The sequence below is a fragment of the Schistocerca americana genome, chromosome 1 (genome assembly GCF_021461395.2).
Source record: "Schistocerca americana isolate TAMUIC-IGC-003095 chromosome 1, iqSchAmer2.1, whole genome shotgun sequence".
Lineage (NCBI taxonomy): Eukaryota > Metazoa > Arthropoda > Insecta > Orthoptera > Acrididae > Schistocerca > Schistocerca americana.
In genome coordinates, this window is record NC_060119.1 from 1033644628 (window position 1) to 1033672267 (window position 27640).

A 27640-nucleotide genomic window follows, 5' to 3' on the forward strand; every position below is an offset into this window, starting at 1 on the left:
CAGTCACTGAGACATCTATCGGAAGACCTGCCTCATTCTTTCCCACAATACCCTCCCTGCCTTCATCAGTGCAGGCAACTGCTTTTAATAATCACTAATCAGCCTCACTGCAGCTGTGGGATTGTACATTTAAGTGTTTGTGTATAGTTTTACTACAAAAAGAACAAGGGCATAAAAGCTAGTGTGAAAACTGTTTTCTGTTAAGTGTTTCTAAACTACACACATTGGGACACTATAGATGATTTGAGTCATTACTTTGACATCTCCATGATGGTGTCATCTGTATAACTTTAAGACAAGATTGTTTCAAATGGTGTGGCTCCTCATCAGTTGTTATTGCTCACAGCTGAAGTGGTAAGTGATTTGTTGCACTGTAGTTCAATTTGCAATAGCCGACAGTGAAACTGCAGGTTTTGTCTGGAGCAGTTACTGCCAATCAGGACATAAGTAACAAATGCTCGAGTACCTTCATGGCAAACATTGTTAAAAATGGCTGAATGTTTATTGCCCGACTCCATTGGTTTGCTCTTGTCACAAATATTTAGTAATTGAGTGCCTTTTTTCTAATAGTGGTCATATTTTTTATAGCTTAGAATTTATCTGATTATCACATCTTCAGTGAAATATCAAGCAGTCACAATTAGAAGAGTGTTGGTTTATATCACAATGGTCCTCTTCAGTGCTAAATCTTGTCTTTTGCTACTGAAATTTACACATCATGAATGTTGCAGAGTTTTGATTTCAGCATTAACATAACGGGTAATTTGCTTGAAGATGATGATAAATGCACAGGCAATGGAGAATTTAGGGAGGATGATTTTCTTGAAGAAGAAGAAGAAGAAGAAGAAGAAGAATGGACACAGACTTTGAAGCAGCAACTGAGGAACTGGAAGAATAATTCCTGGGTGACTGAGCAGGCCTTACATAGATTATATCAACAGTGTCTGAAGAAGACTCTACTCATGGTGCGTGTAAAATACCCTTTGAGTTATAATAATTTGTAACTAGTACATAGCATAGATGACATTTTCAGCTGTATAATTGTCATTATAAAGTATATAACAGGACATTTTGTACATATTTTGTGTGTAACATACATGTGGAGATCTAATGATTGTAATAACTAGTCCATAATTTGTAAATAACGAAGTTCTTTAAAGATCTAAATGTAGGAAATCACAGCCCATCACCATGTTCAGGCTCCAGTATTATCAAATTGTCAGGACTGTGATCTAGTCGTAAAGTGCATGCCTGGAAGCTGGGAGGTTGCAGGATCAAATCTCAGTTGGACCATGGATTTTTCAGTTTTCATTTTCACCTCTCAATGACGTGAAAAGTCACCGGAAACAACTCGTAGTTCAGATTCCGCATTAAACTGTAGGTCATCTTTCCGGAGTCAGATAACTGGAGTACATTAGGGACATGCAAGTTACTGAAGTAACGTGTGACAACTTGCACTAGGCAATTGAGGCACGTTAAAGGATCATCTCATTTCATTAACGTTTCAGTTACAGAAATTAAAATAAATCCCTTTCTCTGAATTGTGAACAGTTAGTTCTTAGATTTCAATTTTGATACTTATTTTTGTATAGTAGTAAAATTATATATCCAAATCCTGATATGTCCTGACTTAATCATCTTTAAGTGAAAACAACTGCCCCATTATGTTCACAGTTAAATATTACTACAGCTCCAACTTCCTCCTCCTGATGGCAAGTCACCTGCAAGAACCAAATTTTGTTGGCATGACAATCTAAATTGATCACGAGGATGATTATACACACTTAGGGTGTCTATACAACCGATCACATACCCCTCAATGTGAGTTTTGGATCGTTTTCAACATTGAAGCAGCACCTCGCAATGTAGGAATGACAACTTTCTCTACAACTGCACAGCTTAGGAATGGCTCCTGCTGTTTATATTGCTTAATCACTTCTGGTATTGTTTAATCCCCACCATCACTGACATGTTAACTGCAGTCCCTGCCACATCTAACATTTTAGATCATCCAATTATGTCCAGTGTTAGCATTTAATTATTTTAGTGCATGTCTAATTAATATGAGAATTACCCTTGAAAGAATTACAGATGCTGAATTAACTGCTTCTGGATAGCAGATACCATTTCTCAACCCCTCCCTCCCCCCTTCTGAAGAGGGGGGGAGGGAATGGTTTCCCAGACTTTTCTCCATCTGGTAAGTGTAATACCTTTTCATTTAGTCATTTATAGAATCCACTTTATGGTTAACATTCTGCAAGTCTTCAGTTCCCTTCTCTTTGTTACTTTTTGATTAATTATATTACAATTTTTCCTACTGTCTATGTTTTACTTTCTTTTGGATCTACTATATATAAACTGCTCAGTACTGTCAATTACAGTAGATAATAAAAAGATTCAGTTAGTTGAAAACTTCCTTTGCTTGTGGTACATGTAGTTCTAACAAGAAATTTGAGTGCTATGTAGTGCAACCAGTGAAATGTCCTAAATTATTCACATACTGCACGGATTTGTAGGACAAGAAGATGTGATGTATGTTTTGCTGAAAATGTTACTTATCACTGATACTGCAGGCCACCTAAAAATGTACTTCTATCAATTATTTATTGCAACAGTAAAGAATCTGCTTTTTAAGGCTTGCAAGTGAAATTTAATGTCCTCTTTAAGAAAGTTGGATCGGGTTGAAATTTGTGTTTGTAAATATTAAGAAATATAAAATGAATGAAAGTAGAAAGTCTACATTCTGCATGGAGAGAAAAAAAACCATGGCAGTTTTGTAAACAGCCTTCAACTGCAAAAGGTTATTGGTGGTACTGAACTCCGCATCTTCCTTGCATTACTGTGAAAGCCCAGAAACATTACCCAGTAATTTCCTTTCCTATGGAGTGTGGAAACTTGCTTTTATACAGGTTGTGACCTTTTGATAGCATAGTCACCTGAAGAAGATCCCAATGGGGTAGGCAAAGTAGTGAGTCAGAAGTGGAAACTATGGCTTGGCAACCTGTAGTCCATATGGTGAAAGAAAAAACCTTGAAAGTTACTGTGGCCTTGGGGTGGCATCTCGCATCTCTGCCGCAACTAATTGCACATGTCAGTGCCTCAGTCCAGACATGTAACCAACTACATGAATGGCCACTATCAAAGGTTGGTAAACAGCAAACTTTACCATTAGTTGCCAAACATGCTGCATGCCACAACACACATGACTTCAGTATCTGCTTCACCACACAGGCCATTTGGATACTATCAAAAGTGTTTCTGATGCAGATGGAAATGGCCTCTCCGGTACATCCCATGCTCTTGCAATCTTTCTGGCCTAAACCAACTATTAACCTGTTCCCATTAACCCACCTTACCTTTAACCATTCTTTTTCCTGTCAACACCACTCCTATCCAACCACTCTTCCTCCTGACTCCCCTATGTTGGTATAATCTCTCCCTTTTCTTGTTGGGCAGCCACAACCTTCCTCACACTACCTATTTTCCACTACCACCTCATTGTGTCCTTCCCTGTCCCCTCCCAACACCAGCTCAGGCAACTGCTTTCAATAATAAAGTATCAATAATCGCTCTTGCATTTTTTTGTGAATGCATGTGCTATCAAATGCTCTAAGTAGAGACACTAATAATTTATTTGTTACTTCATTCTGCAGTTAGCAGGTGAATGGAAGCCCCCACTTCAAGGTGTACCCACACCTCTTGAGCGATCGTAATGTGTTTTAGCTTTGACTATGTTTGGCACAGTAGTTGAAATCCAGCAATCTTCTTTGTTAGATCTTGAACCAGGGGTGCATTGTTGGGTGGATGTTCATTCCAGTGTTTTAGCCCACTGGTGGTCACATCAAAAGAAGCCAGGGTGCTTTATGTGATTTCAGATGAGTTGGTTATCTTGTAGGGCATCATGTAAAGGAGAGTTCTTTTGAGAACTGATCTTGTTCAAGTTTACCTTAGCTGATTTCCTCTGTGGATCTTTTAGAGCAGCACTAGCCGAGATAGGTAACAACTGAATGGAAGTAGAGCTAACAGTGTCGGTACTCCTGGCTTCATTAAGCTACAGTGTTGTGTAGGCACTGTTTTCCCCACACATGAGATCAATATCCACCAGCAGAATACACAAGAGTTAGTGCAGCAGGACTTAAGTACTGGCATACACACCCCAACAGCTTCTGGCAATCTTGCAAAGTACTTTCATTCTTAAAACACATTTCTCAGATAATGTGAACTGTTTGAAAGCCAGATGCAACCCACAGTGATTCCTTGATATATTTGATTGTTATAGAGTACTTCAATTCCATCAAAAGTCTTGTGTAGCTCCCTTTGGGGTGGGCATTCATACATATCCCACACTGAGGCAGTGCGGAAATCCCTGAATCAATGCCCCAGATTAACAATGGTGGAAGTGATCCATGAAGAAAAAGTGGAATATCTTAAATTTGACTCTACTGTCTGACCTGGAGAGAGTAGTAATGTTCTGGCATTAAAGTTTTATTAATAAGAGTGCTCTAAGAATACTTGGCAAATGTCTCTGAAAGACCTCACATTTATTTCAAAGACTTGGATACTGTGTTGAGCAACATTACTTCCAGCAGTGCTCCAGACTGGACTATTCAGAGGAGACAATCAGAGAAATTTACACAGCGACAGTCAAACTACAATTGAGCTAAAAATTAATAGTTGTAGCTCATCTGAACAACAACACTGTGATAAATATATTCAATGAGACAGAACATTACATGCAATAGTACAGTCTCACAGGCCATCTGCATTGTAGTTGTTCATGTTTAGTCCTTACTTTCCCAAAACATATTGTTTTGTTCATATCAACCCTAAGGTGATGTACTGTGCATCAAACACTAAAAATAAAAAATAAAGAGCCACAAGCTAACCTGATGAAAAATTTACCAGGGGAGAATGTGGGTTACATGAAGCAAGGTCTAAATAGGTACAGAAATATTTTGTAGCAACGACTTTATTCATATTTGTTCACTGAACAGTGGAATTGCACCAGCTGTTTTGTTTTGGGAATGGTAATTTTTGTGCAAACATGTCTTTCATTACAGCTTTTGGTTTGTTTAATGAATGGCAAAAATATATTACTTTCATAAGGACTAGAAGCATTACACTCGGCTGAAATTTTCAAACAAGCCCTTAGTGGCTAAAATATATCATGTGGTGAACACGTTACATGAGCCAAGAGGGAGCAGAAACACTTTACTGTAAAGGATGAATTTCACCCCTAGTGAACTATAATCTATTATTTATTCAAAACTGCTGTTACAGCTAATATGTTTTTACTGTGGTTAAACATCATTCAACCTCTTACTCCCTTTTACTATAAGGCATAAGCAACAGCTTATCTAAAGCCTTTCTATGTGTATTTATTACAACTCAAAAGACTCAGAACTGTGACAAACCACTGTTAAATGAGATATATTTAATAGTATCATCACTGTAGTGTTCATTTCCAATGTGTGCGTTCATTATTTGCAGACAAACTTGCAAATGAGAATACAGCATGAGTATCTTAACTAAATTATCAATACAGCATTATACAGGAAAATCATTTCTAACAGCAGCAATTATAAATTATAATACCATACAACAATTTACAAAATACTGATGACCAACATTTCTACTTCCCATACCAGTCTTATGATTGTATGAAGTATGGGAAGATTGATTTCTTAAGATTAAGGAAATGTAAATGTACTGACAAACAGCACTGAGCTGTAGACACGTCCTTTAGTATGGGTACATGGGAAGCAGAGTGGATGTAAAATATTTTTCTGTAGCGATTAGTTGGTCCACAAATGTTTACAGAGAGCCTTCAATCTTAATGAGCTCCAGGATGCCATCATTCATTTCCTTCACAGCATCATACTCTGTTAGACCCATGCGCCTCTTGTTAGAAATGTCATACACGCCACCCTCAGCCTCTGTGTGCTCGCCACGTGTTCCACGGACCTGTGAAAGGATAATTTTTTTATTAGAGTCTATACAAATTTCCAGAAGAAAATCTTTTCTTGTGTGCCATAATGGGCCAGATGTTCTGCAGACAGTAACAATCTTAAACAGGCCCTGAGTATGCACAAAGTACAGAAGTCAAATAAGTTGTCAAGCTATACTAGAACATCTCAAAACAGCTAAAAGACTCAATGGTGCAATAGATGCTTGCCAAGTATTTTTCTGATTTAGGTTTCCAGAGGTGCACAACTTGTGAAAGCACCACAAAGTTAACAGCTCACACCACAAAACAGCTCTAGGTGAGCAATTTAAGGATGTTTGTGATAAACCATGCAGCTTCTGATAAGGAAGCATGCATTTTAAAATTTACCGCAGGTCAGTTAGCTTTCATTCTATGCATTGGTTAATTTTATTCTGATCAGGCAGTGCATAAAAAATTTAAAGGTGCCTGCATTTGTGAGCCACTAGATGCCCTTTTTTTAAGCACTTACTGTCATACTGCTTCCACATAATGCGGCCCCTGTAACCCTTTATATATTTTTGGAATTCTGCAACCTCCTAGAAACACACACATTCCTTACCTGGAGGTTAAATTTTCCAGCAACTTCCTCCAGCTTTGTCCTGTCAGCTGCAAGTTTTGGCAGCTTTATGTGGACAGAGGCACGAAGCGTTGTTCCCAGGTTGGTGGGGCAGAATGTGAGGAAACCCAGACGGTCATCATGTGAGAAAGGAATGCGCTTCTCAATTTCATTCACAGCATGTACAAGACGACGGTAAACCTGAAATTCACAAGAAAAGTTAGTCACTTTTTCACAACACATTTATCTTAGAGTTTTTCACTGTATTTGACAAACCTGTCCCAAGTCGCCACCAGGCTGCATAGAGATGATTCGGAGGTGATCCTCCTCATTGCACCAAACCAAGAAGGTCTTGTTGTCATTGTGGTAAATACCACGACCACTGGGCCAAAATCTGCATGCATTGGCAGCCTATAACAAATTTATTATTATTATTATTATTATTATTCACAATGAAGCAAAGGATTACTCCAAATTTCACATATGGCAAACATTTTATGAAGTGTTAAAAAATCTGAGATTAACTCAGAGCTGTGCAAATGAATTGAAATGGTGTTATCAAAGTGACGTCTCATTAAAATAGGGGAATTTTGCAAATTTGACAAATTTAATTCAATTCCAGTCACATAAAGCTTATAAAGGACAACTAGATTATTTTTCACCACTGATACCACATTCAGAATATGATGCTTTTGAAATATTTATGAAAAGAGTAAAAAAAATAACCACTAAAACTCCAGTTGCTCACCTGCAGGAACCTGTCACCCTCCTTGAACAGGAAATGGTCATCAATGAGCTTCTGTTGCACTTCCTTGCTCATGCCAGTCAGAGGGTAGAACTGACCCTTGAGCTCACCCTCCAAACTAGACAGTGTGGTGGAAACTTTCTGCTCCATTTCTTTGTACTGAGCCTCTGTCAAGCAAGGGTTAAATGGGTAGCCCTGCATGGAGCGACCACAGCGGACACGGGTGGAAATGACGTATTCGCCGTTGGGGTCCAGGTTGGCCAACGTGTCGACATCACCGAAGTTCTTCGGTGGGTGCTTATCAGTCTTCTTGAAGCCACCATGGTAGTCCTCAATGATGGGGTCAAACAGGTCAGCAAAAACGGTGTATGCCTCTGCATCAGGAGCATAGATACCAACACCAGAGTCATGATTCTCGAGACCTGGGAACAGGAAAGTCCATTAAACTTCTATATGGTTTAATATCCACAGCTGACACTTTAATGCTACTTATGCAATTAACTTTAAACATGATTTATTCACAGTTCAAAGTTTCTCACTTTATTAACAGTAAGTTGTTCCTTTCCCAAAGATACAACGGAATACGACTTTAAACTAAGAAAAATGCTATGAGTAACTGTCATACACACAATTCTGCACTTCAAACGCTCTTCCTTTCATTGTTTTAAGATAACTCATTCACTGTTAACTGAAATTCTTATAGCTGAACTTTTCATATTTAATATCTTTAAAAATGTAGATTGTGCTAGAATGAGTTTTTCACTCTGCAGCAGAGTGTGCACTGATATAAAACTTCTTGGCAGATTAAAACTGTGTGCCAGACAGACTAACTCGGGACCTTTGCCTTTCGCCAGGCTGTGGCTAAGCTATGTCTCTATAATATCCTTTCTTCCAGGAGTGCTAGTTCTGCAAGGTTCGTAGAAGAGCTTCTGTGAAGTTTGGAAAGTAGGAGACGAGGTACTGGCGGAAGTAAAGCTGTGAGGACAAGGCGTGAGTCCTACTTGGGTAGCTCAGATGGTAGAAATGCAAAGGTCTCGAGTTCGAGTCTTGGTCCACCACACAGTTTTAATCTGCCAGGAAGTTTCGTAGATTGTGCTGTTATATCTGGGGATTGTCTTATTTTCTTTGATACACTTTTAACACACTGTTCTCTTAACTATATCCCCTAAATGAATCATTTCAGGCTGTAATGTGCTGCTTACATGCTAATTTTACAGAAATGCTGTTTTGCTGCCACACATATCTAAGATCTCTACTCTAACTCAATCAGTCCTATTTCACATCAAATCACCCAGTGGTATTTACTCTCATTTCACAGATGTTTCTGACAATATAGTGCAAAAAGTACATACTGAGAGAAGGTTAAAATGTTTTTACAGATTTTAAGAAAACTGCAGTTAGGAGGCCATTTTGGAATGTTGGTCACTTTTCACAAACTAGCATTGAGAGGTGGCGGCTTAGAAGCTTGTGACCACTAACTTCATTATTCAATTAGTGTCACTGTAAAGACTGCAATCAACTGTAACATACAATCGTTAAAATTCTGGAATCCTGCAAACATACAAATAATTTTTAATGTGTGACTAAACTTCGTTTTTAAAGAATTTTTTGAAATTTCAGGAATTTTTCACCTGAATCAAACTTCAACCATATTCATTTTGTTTCACATAATGTCTATTATAATTTTCAACAAAAAAATTGTAAGAGTGTTCTTTCTTTCTAGGTCTCATACTTTTTCAGCAGTATGCAGATGGCAGGCCATGTGATCAGTATGTTACACATTTTTTACTATATATAAATCTAATTTGTTTCCTAACAGTGTTGGCAATAACATGGAGTGGTTATGTTGCTCTTTGTTTCTCCATACAGATCCTTCATAAACCTCCTTTGACTGGTTAGTGTTCAGAAACAGTTCAAATCATCCACTCTTTCTGCAACAAATCCACTTAAATTAGCAATTACTGTGGAAAATCAGTGTCCTAGGTGTCATAGGTGTCATCTGTCAGCAGAAAAGTGGTAGTAACAAAGAGATTGATTTAATATACATGGGTCATTTATTTTAAACCAAACAATAGAAAGTATTTTAAACTTTGTAAAATCTTATAATTATTTTCATTTTATTCTACCTATCAAAATAAAAAAGTATACAAAATCAAAGATTTTATGGACATTATCTTTGAGCAAATAATTTTTAAACTTTCCAAAATTGTGTGACTTGCTGCACCTCAAAAACTAACAAATATACCTCAAATCAGTACTATTATTTCAATTTCTTATAAGCATTAAAATGTGACTACCATAGTCATAAAAATGCTGAATTTTTTCAAACAATTTTTATTCTTCAAATTCCAAAATCTGAAATTTGTGTTGAGAAAAATGTATGTTCATCAAACAGTTGGTTTATGTCAGTGCCAAATTCCACAATGTTATTCCCACAGGAACATATTTTTATTGTTATTTTACTGCAATCTGCAGTGCCTGCTGCACATGGTTTGCAGGCTGGTTCATGGAACAATAATTAAAATGTAATTACTGTATACCAATTGAGCACACTTTGATTTATCATTTTAAAAAACATACAAAAGCATGCCATATTAAGATAAATGTACAAACTAAGTAACATTCTATCTTTTTTGCAACCAATGATTTTTAGTATATTTGCAGAAAATATGGGGAAGCAAAATCTGAATTTATAGTCTCTAATTATGTAATAAATTGTCACCAAATAAAAGAACAGTTTTATAGTCTTATGTGTTTTTTTTGCAATTTTAGGTTTCCATTACAACTTATTACTAACTCAAAAGTCCTACGGACTGGCACTGAATCCAGAGCTTACCAGTAAAACGGGTAATGTTTTGCCTCTGCAATTTGGTGCACACTTTAACAATTGGTATATTAGTAACAATTTTTTTTTACAAAGGTTTAAGAATTTACACAAAATGTTGGTTCGGGAAAATTATGCATTTTTATGGATTCGGTAAAGCAATAAATGTTTTCGAAGCTTTTAAGAAAGTTAGAATGGTAAAAATTATAGGTCTCAAAGTCAAACAGTTGAAGGTGTAAAACTTCAAAAATCGCACAGTTTTTGAAACTTTAAAAATGAGTAACTCTGAACTGAAGGACCAGGAAAGTTTAATTTTGGATTTTTCATACAAACAAGTACCATATTATCTTTGTACAAGAAATCAACAAAATCTTGTGATTCCACAAAACAGGCTGTTGATGCTAATCTTTGTGTAACATTCTGTACAGCTGTTACATCTCTTCCATCATACAACTTGCTGGATACGGAGGCAAGTGTTACCGGTAATTGTGAAATTTCACTATTTAAGATTGCTAACAGAACAGGACAGGTGCCCAGAATACATTCTATCCAAGTCCCATTGCTTAGCATTAAAATTCCAGCAAAGAGAATCAGAAGTGCTGCATGTTTGAGAGGAAATTGTGCCTGGAACACATGGCAGTGCTAAGTGTACAGATTGCAACAGTTAAACGAAAGAACTTCAAGAGAAATTCAGCAAATTTCTAATAAAGAAAAACTGCAAATACTTATGTTAGTAGCAACTTCATAGGGTAAAGAAAAAATTCAAATGTTTTGTAACAACTGCATACATGGTAGAGAAATCAAGGGTATTATTGACAGAAGATAAAATTGGTTTCACAAAGTTTTGTAAACTTGGCCGAAAACAGTAGAGAATGTCATAACTATGTGTGTATGTAATTATCACCAAATGTAAAACTACCAATTACCATTGAAGATGTAAAAGAATTACATATAGAAACTTGTTTGCAATCTGAAAAATTAGGAGTGCATGCTATGTTGCTGTTTTCAGATTGAAGACAATGACCAGCCTATTTTTTTTGTTTTTTTTCCGGGATGTGGAACCTTTATAAGATTCTGAAAGTAATTTACATACATTGGATAAATTAATGAAGATGGTCTATGACTATTTACTACCTCGTCCCAAAAAACTTCAAAACTTACTCCTGATGCTTCATGCTCCGTTATAATGGATTTTCCAAAAAAACTATACATGTTTATTTGAGGATATCTGCACAAGGATTTCACTGGCAGAATATTTGAGTTACTTTTTGTCCTTTGGTTGTGTACTATAAACTAGAAAATTGCGTTAAGTCAGTGCTGTGTGAGTGTGATGAACACATTCTATGTTTTCCAGATAACTACTCTCACCTACATACTGGAACTAACAACACACCCAACATGTCCTCTACTTCAATGATGGCAGTTCGGCACAAATTGAAATCTTTAAGAACTCCATAGATTTGTAATTACAAGTGCAAACATGGGGTAGCTGCTGAATGATTCTTTCACCAGCTTTATTAGAACGATGCATGTGATGGAGAAGTTGGTACTGAATATTTAACCACAGAGCAAGTTCACAGCACCCATACAATTTCACGTCAAAAAGGTCTGTTAACATTTGATGAACCTCATGTTTCAAGAATATTTTATTTTACAACAGAGGAGATAAAATTCACAAATATGTTAAGCTATTTGAAACTGTTTGTACTATTCCTTAGACAAGAATTAAACCATATTCACAAATCACTGAATTAAAACCATGTTGTTGGCAAACATTCTTCATCACGTACTAAATTCATGCAAATTCATCTTTGACATCAAAAGGTGTCTACCACTATTAAAGACGAAATATGTTCATCATAGCTATCTGCAGGATACTAATGGCTTGGAAAAAATCTGAAAATCAGTGCAGAAGATGCATATGCGAATATCAAATTCATGAGACTGAAGTATTTTGTGATTGCCTGCTCCTAGTGCAAGAACAAGCACCAACCAGTTTCTGATCAAACAATATTCTCTACTGCTAACTTATTTACCATAGGCCTACGGACTGCCACATGCTTAGTGACTGTTGCACACAGCAATACTTAACTTCTGTGTGTGTTTCTTGGTTCATACATGCCAAAATATGCTGACAATTACACACAATCAAGCAAAGCAGTATGTTCCAGCTGGAATACCCTGATACCAATACACAGATTTACAATGTATTGCTAAGGTGTAAGTAAAATGAGCAAATTTAACACTTCATTTGACACACTTGTTATAAAGTAGCATAAACTGTTAAAAATTGATACAGGAATTTTATAGTTTCATCAATGTTAGCCTGTACATCTACATCCATATTCTGGAGATCACAGTAGATTGCATGGCACAGGTACATCCCATTCTATCAGTTATCAGGTCTTTTTTCTTGTTCCAGTCATCTATGGATTGCACGAGTAGTATTTGCTTATGTGTCGCTGTGTGCTATAATTTAACCAGTCTTGTCCTCCTTGAGTGATATCTAGGTGGAAGTTTAAAAGTAGTTTACAACCACTTTTCGACACTAACTACTCTTTCTGAGTATAGTTTGTTTTTATCTTTAAAGAGTGTGCTAGTTCAGTTCTTTCAATATGTGGCACTCCTGCTGGTCACACAAATCTTATCATTCATACTGCCATTCTTTGTGTTCATTCAGTATTCCCACTACTCATATCTGCTACAAGACCCCCCACACTTTGCAACGTTTAGTATTTAATGACTTCCAAATTGCTATGCACATTCTTATTGTTAGATATTAAAAAGAACAGACAGTCCATATATCACCAGGTCAATGTTCTACAACAAACTGTCCAAACATGTCCTGTAAGAGCAAATAATGGCTATGCATTCCAAACAGAATTAAAGTCTTTTCTTTTAATTGTCTGTTTTCACTTAAATACTTCTGAACTTTTCAAATTCACCTGCCCTACACTAAGAAACCAAATCGTACCAGACAGCATGTAACACCTTCCAGATTTTGCTATCAAGTTTTTGCAAGCAGTGAAAGAAGCAATTTATTAACTGTTGAGCGTGGAATAACCTTTGTTGAAAAACAAACATTGTAAGAAGCAGATAAAAACCTTTTCAAATACTCACAGAAACTTACTACCCAAGTTGTACCATGTATACACTCTTCTATTTATTTAAATTTTATTATGTGTAAACCTTTGAAGTTAGCAGGTATAAAACTTCTACACAATTGTGATATATATTTACCTTGTACATGACATCTGCAAAGTCATGTTTTGATAACATCCAGAAAAATGTAAATAAAAAAATAAATGTATAGATGGCAGTGACTGGTGTGAAACAATAGGGAGGCACAATGAGAATGTGAGAATGTCAAAGGTTTCGAATCTGAAACACACAGATGAGTTGCCTATCCACGAAGATTTAACAATTTTCTGCACATTTCACTACCACTGCACAGTTCTTTGTTGACTACCATCATCAGTTATGGGAAAGAAAACGGGCGACATGATCAGATATGGAGGTCAGTGGCAGCAAGGTGGGGTATATAATTAGGCAATCCTGGAAGACCACCTCCTGGCACCTAAGTTTGATATTTAGCTTTTGAGAATTTTGGATCTCCATACTCACCAGACTGAATGCAGTCTAGCAGTGTAGAACCAAAGGAGGGAGTCTTCTTGGTTTTGAGCTTGTCAAACACTTCCCTCGTCAGGTACTTTTTCAGCAGAGACTTGCTATCTGAGGCTTCCAGCTTCTTGAAGCCAGCCTCCAGTTTCTCCAGTACTGCAGCATCAACCATGTTGCTCCCACTGCAAAAGAGTAAACGAATGTAAATAATACTGTTACAACTGCAAAATAAAGTACAAATATTTACTTGTTTGAGTGAAGTAATGCAACACCGCTGTCCCTTTCCAAACATTCGTGACGACACACTAATCGAGCTTAACCTGAGATACAGGTTTTTTGCCAACAACGGTTCCATAATAAATAGAGACCCTTGTGTCATTGGATTCCTGCTCTTGTTTAGTCATTTACATTTCGGGCAGTATGGATAGTTTTAGGCATTCCTTGAACATGAAATTAATTTTTGTAACATAACATCTAAGCAAATTCCGAAAGTTGCATTACATGATTATAAACTCAGCGCATTATTACCCGTCAGATTTATCTGTACATCGTCAGATAATGATGACACATTTACTTTTCGAAACTACTTCCAATGACGAGATCAACAGGCGATACTTCCTACTTTTATCAGCACACCATCAGAACATACGGTATTCATGAGATGGCTAGTGACGTATGTACATTAAAAATAATTTATTCTTCTAGCTGCTGACAATTTTCGAACAATTTCCACTTAGCCCGCTAATTTAAAACACGGTCAAGTTTCAACATGCTGCTTAACAATTACGTTAATTGTGCTCTTGCGTTTCTTACCCTTCAATAAAATCAGCCATTTTAGCACATGAACTGCCCTGCAATAATAAAATGTTACTAACAGCGATACCGACAACTCCAAGCAGTTTCTGCTTATTTAATATAGTAACCGGTAATGTTCCTACCGCATTCACACACAGATTCGCACTTCATTTCGCTTAACACTACCTCAACACAGCGCCACATACCTTAACACTAACAGTGAGCAACAAGAAAATTACAGTCTTTGATCACAAACTCTAGCCATTGTTGTTGAGCTACCATTAAACTTACTGCATTGAACCTACACACATACTAATTTATGTCTGATTGTACCATAGTAACACATGGCAATTAAATTATTTGCTATAATTAATATGTATCTCAAAACAATGCCACTTATAAGGAATATGTTTAATGTTAATTATTTATTCTTTAAATTTGTGCAACAGTAATATTCCGACATCTGGGCAATGTTTCAGTGTTACTTAACAGAAAATTACTTCCACTAGTTTTGCAATTTGTAACGATTTTATGGAACTCTGTAATGAAGCCATCAGTGAAGATTAAAGCGAAATCAAATTTGTACGGAACTGCAAAATTCCTTTACACTAAATACGGATGGAACTATGTCGCCATGATTATTTAACACTACACCCAGAACCAAAATTTTTTGCCAACTTTATAGTCAGCAGGTAGTTAGCCTGAGAGCTAAGTCGTTGGAATGATCAACAATGCTCAGTGATCTGTGTGACACACGATAGACACAAATGTTTACTGTACAACAATTTTTCCGTGACGCTTTGCATTCCAGATATGAAACCAGCCTCAAGACCTATTTTCAATTACGAGACGCTGGAGCCATCAGGCACGTGGAGACGCCCCGACCACACCCTTGGTCCTCAATAAGATGGCCTCCAACCCTTGCAACAAGTTCTCTTCCTTACTGGATTTAAGATTTGACTGCATTTCGTCAAAAACGTTCCTGAGCTGTAACGTGTAGAAATTTGGGAACTTATTCCCTATTTTAGATGCCGTCTCTAGGGACTGCAACAGTAACTGGAGGGCACTTACGCGCAACTGCAAGCAAGCTGCGATAATTACAAGGCATTTTGGACATGGGTTCTTCAAACGTGCGACGACGCTTTTAATTCCTTAATTTATGAACAATATTTCAAAAACTTATTTGGGTAACTGCAGTCAAGATCATGACAGCCAGTTGCTGGTAACTTTTTTGTGGTTGAAAAATAAATTGTATAGAAGTATTAAATGGCCCTCAGCATCTGAAAAGAGGATGACTAGTCTGCTCTTGGAAGCAAGCTATTTTTTTAAAGTACGAATAGCACTAAAAAACGAGTGTGGGGCAAATGCATCGTATCTGTCATCGGGCTACAGGAATACTCTAGGAAAAAACAGCTACATTATACTACCGGTGGTGTTGGGGACTACCCCAAGCGCTCGACTAGCCGGCGTGTCTGCCGCCCGCGTCAGTGGAGGACCCTTTGCAATCGATACGTCGGGCGCGGCCAGGCGACCACGAGGCGCCGGGTCCTACCTTTCGTTGTCCGAGGCGGCGCCGCCCTTCACGTCGCCGGGAGCGGCGTCGGCCGGCGTCGTCGCCTTCGATGCGTTCTTGCTGCCCCCAGCGTCGCCAGAGTCCGCAGACGCCGCTGCCGTCGCTGCACCGGATGCCGCTGCTTCAGTCTTTTTGTCTTTCGACGCACAGCCACCCATTTCCGAAATTTCACGCACGCGTTCGGGCAAGAAAAAGTAGTCTCCCCTTTTTATTTTACTAAAAAAAGGTTTCTATCGTACAAATGATTCCGTGTCGTATAAAAAGTCGAAGTGTGTAAGAAACGAGCTAAAGTGGCACTACAAACTACTAGTCTAAGGGACTATGCTCCCTCACTCACATCACCACCGCCCGCCGGCCCATAGCACAATGACCCTGGCCGGGTAGGCGCGGCGCGACGGCGTTGTCGGAGGGGGTGCCTCGTCCCCCTGCGCGCCCGATCGATAGCAGCTCGACCAATCGCAGACCGCCACACCACGCCTCCTTATCACTTATCACGTCCACATCGAGATATCGACTCGCGGCGGGGAAGAGCTGCTCACCGAGTGGGGAACTGAGAAGAAAGCCGGCATTTCATTTCAGAGGTCGCGTCTGCTCAATTGCACCGCTCACGTGGGGAGAGACTAGCTTGTTGCCACCTGCTAGCACCGTGGGGAGTTTGTCCGTCCTCTACTTTTTCCAACTATATTTTAGGGAAAATTTTCCATTTATTAGTAAAAATTGGAATGTCAAATTCAACATTCGTGTGCCTCGTCCAACTTTATTAGTATGTACAAACAGAAGCACATTCCCAGATATGTGACAAATTAATCTCAATCATTGACAAAACTCAGATGCAACTTCTATCGATGCATAATGGAACGTCACAAAAAGTAATTATTTTTATGGGCTGCTCGGCAGTTTGCTTATTTCGAGTACTGTGCGCTATTTAAATGTCCTGTAAAGGCGGATCACGTCATTAAGCGCGTTTACAATGACTATGCAATAGAGAGGGTTTATTATACAACACGAATCTGAAGATTATCATTCAGAGATATTTAAATCAGTTTCAATGGTAATTTTTCGTTGGTGCTTGACGTAACAAAATATCAAACGTTCTAATGGTCTGCAATAAACAATATTTTGATAATTAGGAATTTTTTCTATTTAATTGCAGTCACACTGATTTACACTTTCTATATTTCTCTATGGCGAGGCTTCCCAAATTTGTCTGGCGGAACACTGAATCCTGGTACTTTGATGAAACACCCAAGTTTATTTTGAAGGTTAATAAAATGAATAAAATTTAAAAAATAGAAAAACTTGTTTGTTGAGTGAGTAAACAGTTTTAATTCTTAACTAACATAGAAGTCGTAATAGAATTTAAAAAATAAGAAAAATGTGGAAAAAGCCGCTATATTAAGTTTTTCGCAGAGCATGTTTTTACTTTCCGCTGACCCCAGTTTCCATAGTTTGGGAAACCCTGCTCTAGGAAACAGGGCCCACGCGGACAGTCCACATTTTGAACTACTCAAATTTAAGACAAGTCTCCCCGTCCCTCCTATAGAAAAGATCGTGTACAAATTGTTTTTGAGTCGGGGTGTAGAGATTTCTTTTTCGCATATAATATAGCGCTCAGAACCGTATCAGCTGCTTTAGTGTCACACAACTTCGAGCATTTAAAATGATTGTTTAGAGTGGGAATGTTGTAGGAACGAAAAGCAATAAAAATAGGCAAATTTTTGAAAGACTCTCACAAAATTTGTTCCCAGTAATTGTATCGTGGAAATTAGACACTTAGTAGACTATATTGTTCAGAGATGAGCCGCTCAGATCCGCTTGCCTTTTTCTACAATAAAAAGTTATAAAGTTAATTACAAGCTAGAGATCTATGGACAAAGTGGGCATGTTTTTTCCCTGATCCAATTGTCCTGGTGTGAGTTGTCAATTACTTTCCCCAAGGCAAAGGCCAGGATATTCTTTCTAATAATCCAAAAATAATGAGAAGTAGCAGAAACGAAAATACCGAGAAACGTAATTGGTGATCACGAAGTAGATGAAATTAAGGAATTCTGCTACCTAGGCAGCAAGATAACTCATGGACGGAGCAACGAGGACATAAAGCGTAGACTAACACTAGCAAAAAGGACCTTCCTGGCCAAGAGAGGTCCACCAGTATCAAAAATAAGCCTTAATTTGGGGCCGAAATTTGTAAGAACGTACGTTTCGAACACAGCATTTTGTGGTAGTGAGACATGGACTATGAGGAAACCGGAACAGAAGAGAATAGAATCATTTGGGATATGGTGCTACATAAGGAGGTTGAAAATTAGGTGGAAGGCAAGAAATATACGGAAAACACAAGAAGGCACAGGATGATAGGACAACAGACATCAGGGGATAACTTCCATGGAACTAGAGGGTGCTGTAGAGGAAGTCAGAGTTTGGGATACATCCAGGAAATTGCAGGACGTAGTTTGCAAAATTACTCCGAGATCAGAAATTTGGCACAGGAGAGGAATTCGTGGTGGCCCGCATCAAACTAGTCAGACGACTGATGACAAAGGCCTAGAATTGCAATTTTCCCTTTGCTTTGGCATTATTAAGATTTAGTAAATGAGGCAGTTTTTTCCTTTTGCAGTTCTTAAGTTCAATTTGTGAGGCTTTTTTCTTTTAATACGAGCTAGATCTGTCTGCGTTTCATGACCTTGGTTCATTGACGAAGACTCATTTGAGTAAAAAATAAGGCGTCTAGAAAACTTAATTTGGGGCTGTTTACAAGCAATATGGCGAGCTTTTAGCTTGAGTAGAGAAAGCTAATCGATCTGACGTGTGTTATAGGCCCCTCGCTGCCCTATATGGTTTTTTCGGATTTCCATCATTGAGTACTGTGGAGACTCTTCTGTGCGGGTTCTAAGCTCGCTTGCCGTTTGGTTGGACTTCCCAGAGTAACCAGAAGAGCGGCACAGCAACAGAGTGCCCTCGACAGCCCTTTTATCTCTCTTAATTCACGTGGAACGCTGTTGTGGAACGCGTGATACGCGGAGTGTCTCCTCGCCAGCGACAATAGCGCGGACGTGCTGCGCAAACAGCCACAGCCAATTAACGCTGTCTCGAGCGCCTTCCTGCCCGCCGAGCGGCACTCTTCGTCCCCGAATGAGAGAGAGTTACTGGAAACGGGGACCGGACGCGCCTAGATGCAGTTCAGCTGCACGACGGAAGGCGGCACTGGAATCCCAGCAAAGGGGTGAATAGCGGCCGCTCGAGCGAGCAGGAGTGGAATCAATGAAAGCGGCCACCCGCCATAGGCGGAAGAGCCAGCCAATGAGGCGCAGGACGCCGTTCGACTCTCGGCAAGAGCAGAGAGCACTGGACAGTTTACAGCGTGATTCACAGGGAAATTAGTCGAGTGGGCCTCTCGCCAGGTCACTCCTAACGACTGGCGCGTTCGCAAGCGACGGGTCGCGGTTCCCTGAACACGTGAAGCACTGGGGCAGTTACGCCGCTGAACTATTGCCGCACGTGTGTCCGATCCTCTCAAAATAAAATTTTGAGTGTGCAAAAGCTTCGAAGGTCTAAAGATATTACGTATTGTCTTCCCTAGGTACTTAAATGGCCGCTATGCTGCACTGGAGGGGACGGGGGAGGGGGAAGGTGTACCGTACGTTGCTGTGACATGAACTATTAACTGTCCTGACATTCTTTATGAACAAAACCCTCTGGATTACTCCACGTATTTTATTTATTACGTCTTTTTGGCTGCAGCGTTCGTCAGATTAAAACGGGCTACTTATGAAACAACCTTCTGTGTCGGTATCGAAGTGCCGAAGCGGGGCATCCAATCTTGGGAATAGTTTTTATTCATAAATACTCTGAACGTCGTTTTATAAGTTGCAAATTTAGCTCTGATAATGGTAGCAGGCGAAAAGAAGCAATGAAGTAATATGTTGAGTTGGTTTGGTTGGTTTGTGGGGTTTAAGGGACCAGACAGCAACGGTCATCGGTCCTAATATGTTGAGTGATCTAGACTGTTTTACTAACAAAGTATCCATAATAATCCGCTTACTCAAGGAATTTATTTTACTCGCTAATTCGTTTAGAATGTGACAAGCAACGACAATCAAATGAGGACGGCTTTGTGGAGGCTGTGAATTTTATTCCACCATTTCAGCGTTACGTATTTGCTTGACTACTTCATACTTAGCGTCTGTCTACCAAACCCAAAGATCTGAATGATTACCGACGGACACTTGTTCGTACTTCATGGAGTAATGTAGACGCTATTGATGCCAATGGAAAAACCCTTTTGAATATCAGATGATTGCCGATGTCAAATTACCAACATAGTTCGATCCAAAAGCTTGTATCCATCAGTCATGTGATATTAAGTTTCTGCTGCAGACAAGTAGTCGTAACGAAATTCGTCTTTTATAAGTCTTTGGTATAGCACGTTTAACAAATACAGAAATGGAATCAGCCTTAGTTTTATTATGAATTTCATAGTCTTGTGAAACATAAGTCCAGACTGCTTACAGAATTAAAAAAGTATAGTTCTAATTTATATAACGCATCACTTAAACCGTAGTCTGTAATTTGCTGTGCAAAGTTGGGCAGCAATTTTTATGTGGGACTTGTCAGCTGAAGTGGCCAGCTAGAGCGTATCCAAGAAATGAGCTTATGGCAGTGGGGAGAGGGGATTGGAGGGACAGAAGCTTCGCGTGAATGAGGAAAGTTATGAGATTTCACGATAAATGGTTGAGACGTTTGCTACTGGACAATATGAGTGGCACGTTCTGGATATTTTGGGACATACTGGATCAGTACCACTATCTGATGGGGCAGGATGCGAGTTCCATAATGACGAATATCCTTGTTGTACCGGGAAGTATGTATATTTCTTCAATACCTTATGCATGAAGCTGAGCAGGACATGGGTAGGAACGAAGGTATGTGGATTACAGTTTCTGATCAATCTGTTGGTCTGTAACGACCAAGCCCTTCGTTGTGGATGGAGGAGGCTAAATATCCTAACATATTAAAATGGTTCAAAACAGATCGAAAAGGTACCATACTTGGCGACCTCAGAGCTTAAGTTTAACATTCGATCCGTCACAAAAACTTAATTGGCATTGCCTTTGCCCAAAATTGAGGAGAAATCAATAGATGCCATCAGAGCAACATGCAAACTGCGTTCTATCAATGTAATTCAGGTGGTAACATACCACCTGCGGTTCTAATTAAAGAATTACCCTATGGTTTACTGGACAGTGCTCCTCTTGTTTCGTCTCAGTGACTTATAGAAACAGACGATATTTGACACTGCACCATAGAGCTCAGTGGGCAGGGCAGATAATTAGGCAAGCCGAGCAAGGAGACGGAATGGTGGGAACTCTGCCATTGTTTATGTCAAATTATTCGACTCAGAATTTCGGTAGTTTTTGAAAATCATTTAGGGCGCATGCGCGAATTTTTCTTTTGTACCAAAACTGCGCCAGTCGATTTCGTGCCCCAGTACTGCCCCACTGAGCTTGTGCGTGGTTCCTGAGCGTGTCTACGAGACGCTTAGTCTTAACTTCCAGGCGTACTTGACGGGTGCACAACGTCGCGCGGGTTGCGTGCAGCGCCTAAGCTGTTACGTCACGCGGCCGGCTGCTCCTAGCACGCGGCCTCACGCGACACCCGACACCTCGCACAGAACACAGCTCAACGCACGCATCGCCACAGGACTCAGGTGTCAGCTGTTGCTGCCTTGCCTACCTCTTTCCTACGGGCCGCCCCCAGCAGCTTCCCTGGCACAGCTAATGTGCAGGTGGAGTTCCTTCTTTATGACTAAGGTGTAAGAGCACACTACGAAATTCTTGTTGCATTTTTTGCATGGATATCCTAAAAAATTATCCAAGAGGGAGACAAGATTACAAAATTGCCATTTTTATGTAACTGGTAGAGAGCGAGAGAGAGAGAGAGAGAGAGAGAGAGAGAGAGAGAGAGAGAGAGAGAATTGGCCCCAAAACTAAATTTGACAGTAATTACACTAACATTTTATCTCTAACGACTGATCAGTGTCTACTCAGTTTATTTTAGGTAGATTACCGAAAAGGTAATCGCGTAGAATATGCTCACTAAGAATTTTTACATCATTAATATGATAGCTGCAGTTTAGATTCAACGATCTGAAGTTACACCCTTCTTATGTTTAAGTTCAGAGTATTTAACGATCATTTCATATGAAAACATTTTAATCATATACCAACAACATTAAGTTTCCACCAAATATAACAAAAAATCAGAACGACTGAGAAAACCGGTTGATAGCAACAAAAATGGTTTAAATGGCTCTGAGCACTATGGGACTTAACTTTTGCGGTCATCAGTCCCCTAGAACTTAGAACTACGTAAACCTAACTAACCTAAGGACATCACACACATCCACGCCCGAGGCAGGATTCGAACCTGCGACCGTAGCAGTCCCGCGTTTCCGGACTGCGCGCCTAGAACCACTAGACCACCGCGGCCGGCCTTGATAGCAACAAAAAATAATCCGGAAAGTGCCAGATCAAATTGGAGAAAAACTTGAAAATACCACACAGTCTTCCCCATCGCATTCGGCAGCGCAAAATCTGCAGTTTAGTAGCATCAGAGAATCACTGCTCCCTACTCACCTCCTACTCTTCGAGGACACCTGTGGGTCACACAAATACAGAGGCTGACAAACAGAGCTGATTTACCCGACCGTCTGTGTGTTCCTCATGGGCTTGGGCACACTAAAGCAGTGTAGAAGTAGGGCTGAAAATTTCATGACACTAATAAGATACGAGAACTGTCAATTCGTTTTACCTGGGCGATCTTTCTAATCGAGACAAGTCTTGTTTTCAGGATTTGGCAGGTAATTCGCAGTAATGAACACGAAGGAAAATTTGACACTTACAGCAGTGCTACAAAGGAAATACTTCACAGCTGGTGAGCGCTGGGGAAAAATATCTGCTTGAAACTACGTGAAGGAAAGTGTGAAAGTCAAAGTGGAACCAGAGAAAGGGTGTGTGAATATTTAGGCTTTATTTTTTATTAACATACATAACACTTAAATGTAGCAAACCATTTGCGGGTATTTCTGACTCACTGCCTGTTACAGCTAATCCAGTAATTTTTTATGAGACTTTCTTTGGAAATCGGCCAGCTCCTGGTATTCACTATAGCAGTTATCCTGACACTAAGAACCATGTTTGTCGTTTTCAAATCAATCTGAAAATACAGAACAAATAGTTCGATATAAAACCATTCCTAATTTTTGCAGTATCAACTAACTATTCACTACAAGCTCAATACTAACGAATTTAACAAACGTGCTGGTCTAACTTTGTCTCTAGTGCTCGAAAGGTCTGCCGTGAAACTGAGTAACTTATCAAGCAATAGATCTAAACATTACTTCAGGAAAGCAATTGTTTGGCCATTCAGCAAATGTTTAACTAGCTTCAGTAAAAATCAGCATTCGTGTGTTTACGAGATGATTGGCGTCCATGAGTAGTTAAGGGAAACATGGCAGCTAGCCAAGAAACAGTCTGACAATTTTACTGCTTAGTCGTGGTCGCTAAGACATGTTACCGATGCGGGTAGTTAAGAATACATGTAACCATTTCAACGCCACCTAATTAAAGCCTGGCGCTGATTGGAATCCAGAGCAGTCATTAGAAAAACTTCTCCTTTATAGATACTGAGTGGGTTGCTTAAAATATTACACCTCAGGGACAAGTGATTAATGCTTTTTCACAACTGAACAATTTATGTAGCTGACTGTGGCTTTATACATCGCAACATTTGCTTGTTAAGGGGGACATTTCAATCTGTCGGGAGTATTTACCGTCCGACTTGAGATGCGGAGGTTAACGGTCCACATTACCGTTAGAAATAAAATCTTCCCGCTATGGAATTGGACGTGCTGCATGCAAAAATCATCCGTTTCACTGAGTTTTCTGTAGCTTTCCTAAAACTTTTAGGTAATGCCTGGACAGTTTCTTCAGAAATGATACTGCTGATTTCTTTCCCCTTCACCCATCTGAGCGTTGTTTCGTCTCTGATCTAGTTTTAGGCGGGGCATTAAACTGTACTCTTCCATCTTTGTCTCAGGAGCGAAACATCTTTCCGAAGTATGTCACTTAAGCAGCGATACGTGATCAAGAAACGTCACGCATTCAATAGCTTCTAGGAACAATATATAGCAGAATTCTGCCTCTGTTCATTTCATTTTACTCAGAACTGTTTTCCTGTGACAGCCATTCAAGATAATGTGTCCACCTTATATCATGTCGAAATCTCGACAAGCTATGTCCGGAACGAATATCTGACGTTTACTTTAGATAACTGATAAATAGTTTGTCATATGAAATGACATCTTCCGAAATTGTTTTCCGTGTACTTCCATGTTTAACAGAAATTACAGAGCACCTAAATGTACTCTTACACCAGTGTTACGCTAAGGTCCTTACGGTGGGTGGCAGAGGGTAATTTTGGTACCGCTATCAATCTCGGCACTCCTCTGTACTCTATTTTTTCTGAATTTCTGTTAGTCATTTCGCGAAACTTGTGTTGCTGGAAACTTTTGTTCTTGGAACGAACGCGCTCTGAATTTCAACAGTAAACGTACTCGTGGAACTTCTTGCAGTATTTGCCATTGGAGTTTGTTCAAAAAATTCCGGAAAAATTACTCATTGTGGCGGGGCTATACCGAATTGTGTTTAGTTTATGATATGAACTGTTATTCTACGAGAGAGACCTGAAAGTGGAAAACATTCTGGCGAGTGCTTACACCACTTGCAATATATTTTAAAAATTACTCTTAAGAGGTTTAGTTAGCCACAAGGAATTAAGTTGCGACGGTGGATAAGTTTTAAGTCCTTTTAACATCGAACTCGAATATGCACTAACTCAGAGGAAAGTAAATCAGGAATGACGCTACTCAAGAAACTTTCTTAATCATAGTAGTTTTCTGTTTCATACAATTTTAGACGATCGGATTTGTAAGTATCCCTTGTTTGATAGTACAGTAATCGCGACATTTATAAGTGTCCAACTTCGCCACATCTGACAACTGAATAAAAGCTAATTAGAAGCTTAAAATGCGAGAAGTGAATTGTGCTACTCCACACCTAAGGAACGCCACAAGTTTTCCGAAGTTCTCTGAAACAGCTCTCGAGCCAAGAAATATGATTGCATGCAATAATCCTTTTAGACAAATTACTATCTTAAGACACAGTCGCTGATAAATTTACTGCGAGTGCTGTCGTCTCGCACTCACCTTATCGCGTTCATCGAATTAAGGAAACGCCCGTCAAGTATTGGCCGATATGTCTCAGTTCAGATTACGTTGAAGCTAATCGCGACCAAATAATCCGACAGACGATTCATCACTCGGCTGTGCTGCAGAATGACCATTTAAGGTTCTCTCCCTGCTGTATCGAGGCTCCCTTATTGATAACGATGTAACAGTGGTTTTCTGATATCCTGTGCTCTGATTTATTGGCATGTTCGAGCCCTAATTTGTCAGGGGGAGATTGAGCAGCCAGCAAATACATCACCATTCCTCGTAATTGGTGACAAGACGATCAGGCTTTTGATACGATTTATTTAAGCTCACTAAAGTGCCAAGGAATTTAACATAGGTTTCTACGCGTGAGCAGTACAAATAAGAGCTTAATCTCTAATTCTGAAAGACGTGTCTTAAGATTTTCTGTACCAAGCACGGACAATTTGCGATTCTAAGCTGCCTTTCGTATTCGCGATTATGTCAGCAGCTTGTTTATAATTTTTTCCACATTCAGGAATTTGTAGCACTGTCTTGAGCTTTTTGTTTATTGGTGTCCTTTTTCTCGATGCTGGCGGGGCAGAGTGGTTATCGCTACATTTACATGCGACACCAACTTCCGGAAGGTGAAAACCGAATTTGGGAAACTTTTTTGTCATGTTTACTTTTTCAGGCCCGAAAAGATTGTTAGCCTGCTAAATACTTGTTTTCTGGTCTAAAGTGTTTTTCACAAATGGCTTTCGAAAATCAGGTGCTGCGTCTTCCCGATTAGTCAGAACAATGCTCTTCAATCCAATACAGGTAATGGATAACTTCCATTCAGTTTACTACTACTGCTTCTTCGCTGCGCAAGAAGTCCCTTCTTCCAGATTAAGTCAGTTTTTAAAACAAAACGAACCTGAAAACCCAACCACGTTCAAAGAACCGGTTGAACTTTTACCAGAGTGAAAATCGTAATTGCTGTTTACTTTACCAGTCATAAGCGGTATAGGGAGATTTTTTAGAAAACTAGTAGCAATTGAGTGTTACGTCTACACGATTAGGGGCCTATTCTGCATTTAAATGTTCGGTATAGGGCTCATAGAACCCTTTTCAGACTCACTCTACCGTTCCACTCTACAACAGCACGAACGAAAAACTAATAGTCTTTCCGTGCGAGCTTTGATTTATTTCGATGGTCATTTTTCCCTATGTATGTGGTATTCGAAATATTTTTGCATTCAGGAAGAAGTTGGTGATTGAAAATTCGTGAAAAGATCTCACCGCAACGGAGTAAGATTTTGTTTTAATGTTTCCCACTTCAGCTCCCACATCCGTGACACTTCGCCTGTCCCCTCACCATCCCCATCCGCGCCCCCATCCCCCGTTCCGCCTATTTAGTGATAATACAAAATGAGTTACCCTTTTTTGAACTTTTATGTCCACTAGTTCTGTCTCTTAAGGATCTTCTGCCGCACAGCTATATTCTTCACCTCAGAGGAGTATGGACAAGCATATTTTAAGTAGTCTTTAGTAGACCCGTTGCATCTTCTAAGTGTGTGTGGTTCTCCTTCCCCATAACATTTTCTGTGTTATGTTTTCAACTTTAATTGTTCATAATTGTAAGCCCAAGGTATTTAGCTGAATCTACTACTTTTAAATTAGTTATCTGTCGTAACCAAAATGTAATGGAATTAATTTCGCTAATTTGGACGACCTCACACGGGTCTAGTGACCTAGTGGTAAAGTGAGTCCCTAGAAATCTGAAGATCGTTGCATTGAATGCCGGTTGAACCGTGGATTATTCTATTCTGCGTAACCTAGCTTTCACCCTCAATGATGTGAAGATTAGTCAGAAAAGCCACGTGCTTCCACGTCAAACTTTAGGTCTCCTTTTTCTGACAGGATTATTGGCTTAGTTCAGAAACACGCAAGTAGCCGAAGCGGCACTCATCTAAAAGATATACGCCAGGCCACTGAGCCATACGAAATCGTATTTGGTTAATTCTATTTTTTACACCATGCAGTTTCTTGTCTAAATCATTTTTGCAGTTCGTTCAGATTTTCTGAGGGCTTTACTACACGGTGAACGATAGCTGATACGCTGCAAACAATCTAAGAGCTGCTCAGACCTGTCTTGACTCTCACATACGAGGGAATTTCAAAGAGTAAGTTACACATTATTGTAACAGGCAGGGAAGCTTTTACTACACTTCAATGTGACACAGATACATGACACCATTTTTCAACATAATCACCAAGCATGCTTAGTCATGGAGCCATTTCAGCT

At 39.3% G+C, this 27640-nt stretch overlaps 1 protein-coding gene across 1 annotated transcript in view; it reads right to left on the bottom strand.

The window, feature by feature from the left end:
- Positions 1-4951: 4951 nt before the first annotated feature.
- Positions 4952-27640, bottom strand: part of LOC124616728 (arginine kinase) — a 37605-nt gene continuing 14916 nt past the window's right edge. Inside the window, exons 2-6 of the mRNA XM_047145095.1 lie at positions 13736-13914; positions 7291-7709; positions 6819-6953; positions 6546-6743; positions 4952-5964 (exon numbers count right to left, since the gene is read on the bottom strand). Coding sequence (XP_047001051.1) covers positions 5815-5964; positions 6546-6743; positions 6819-6953; positions 7291-7709; positions 13736-13904 — 1071 coding nt within the window. The 5' untranslated portion in view covers positions 13905-13914 and the 3' untranslated portion in view covers positions 4952-5814. The remainder of the gene's footprint in view (positions 5965-6545; positions 6744-6818; positions 6954-7290; positions 7710-13735; positions 13915-27640) is intronic.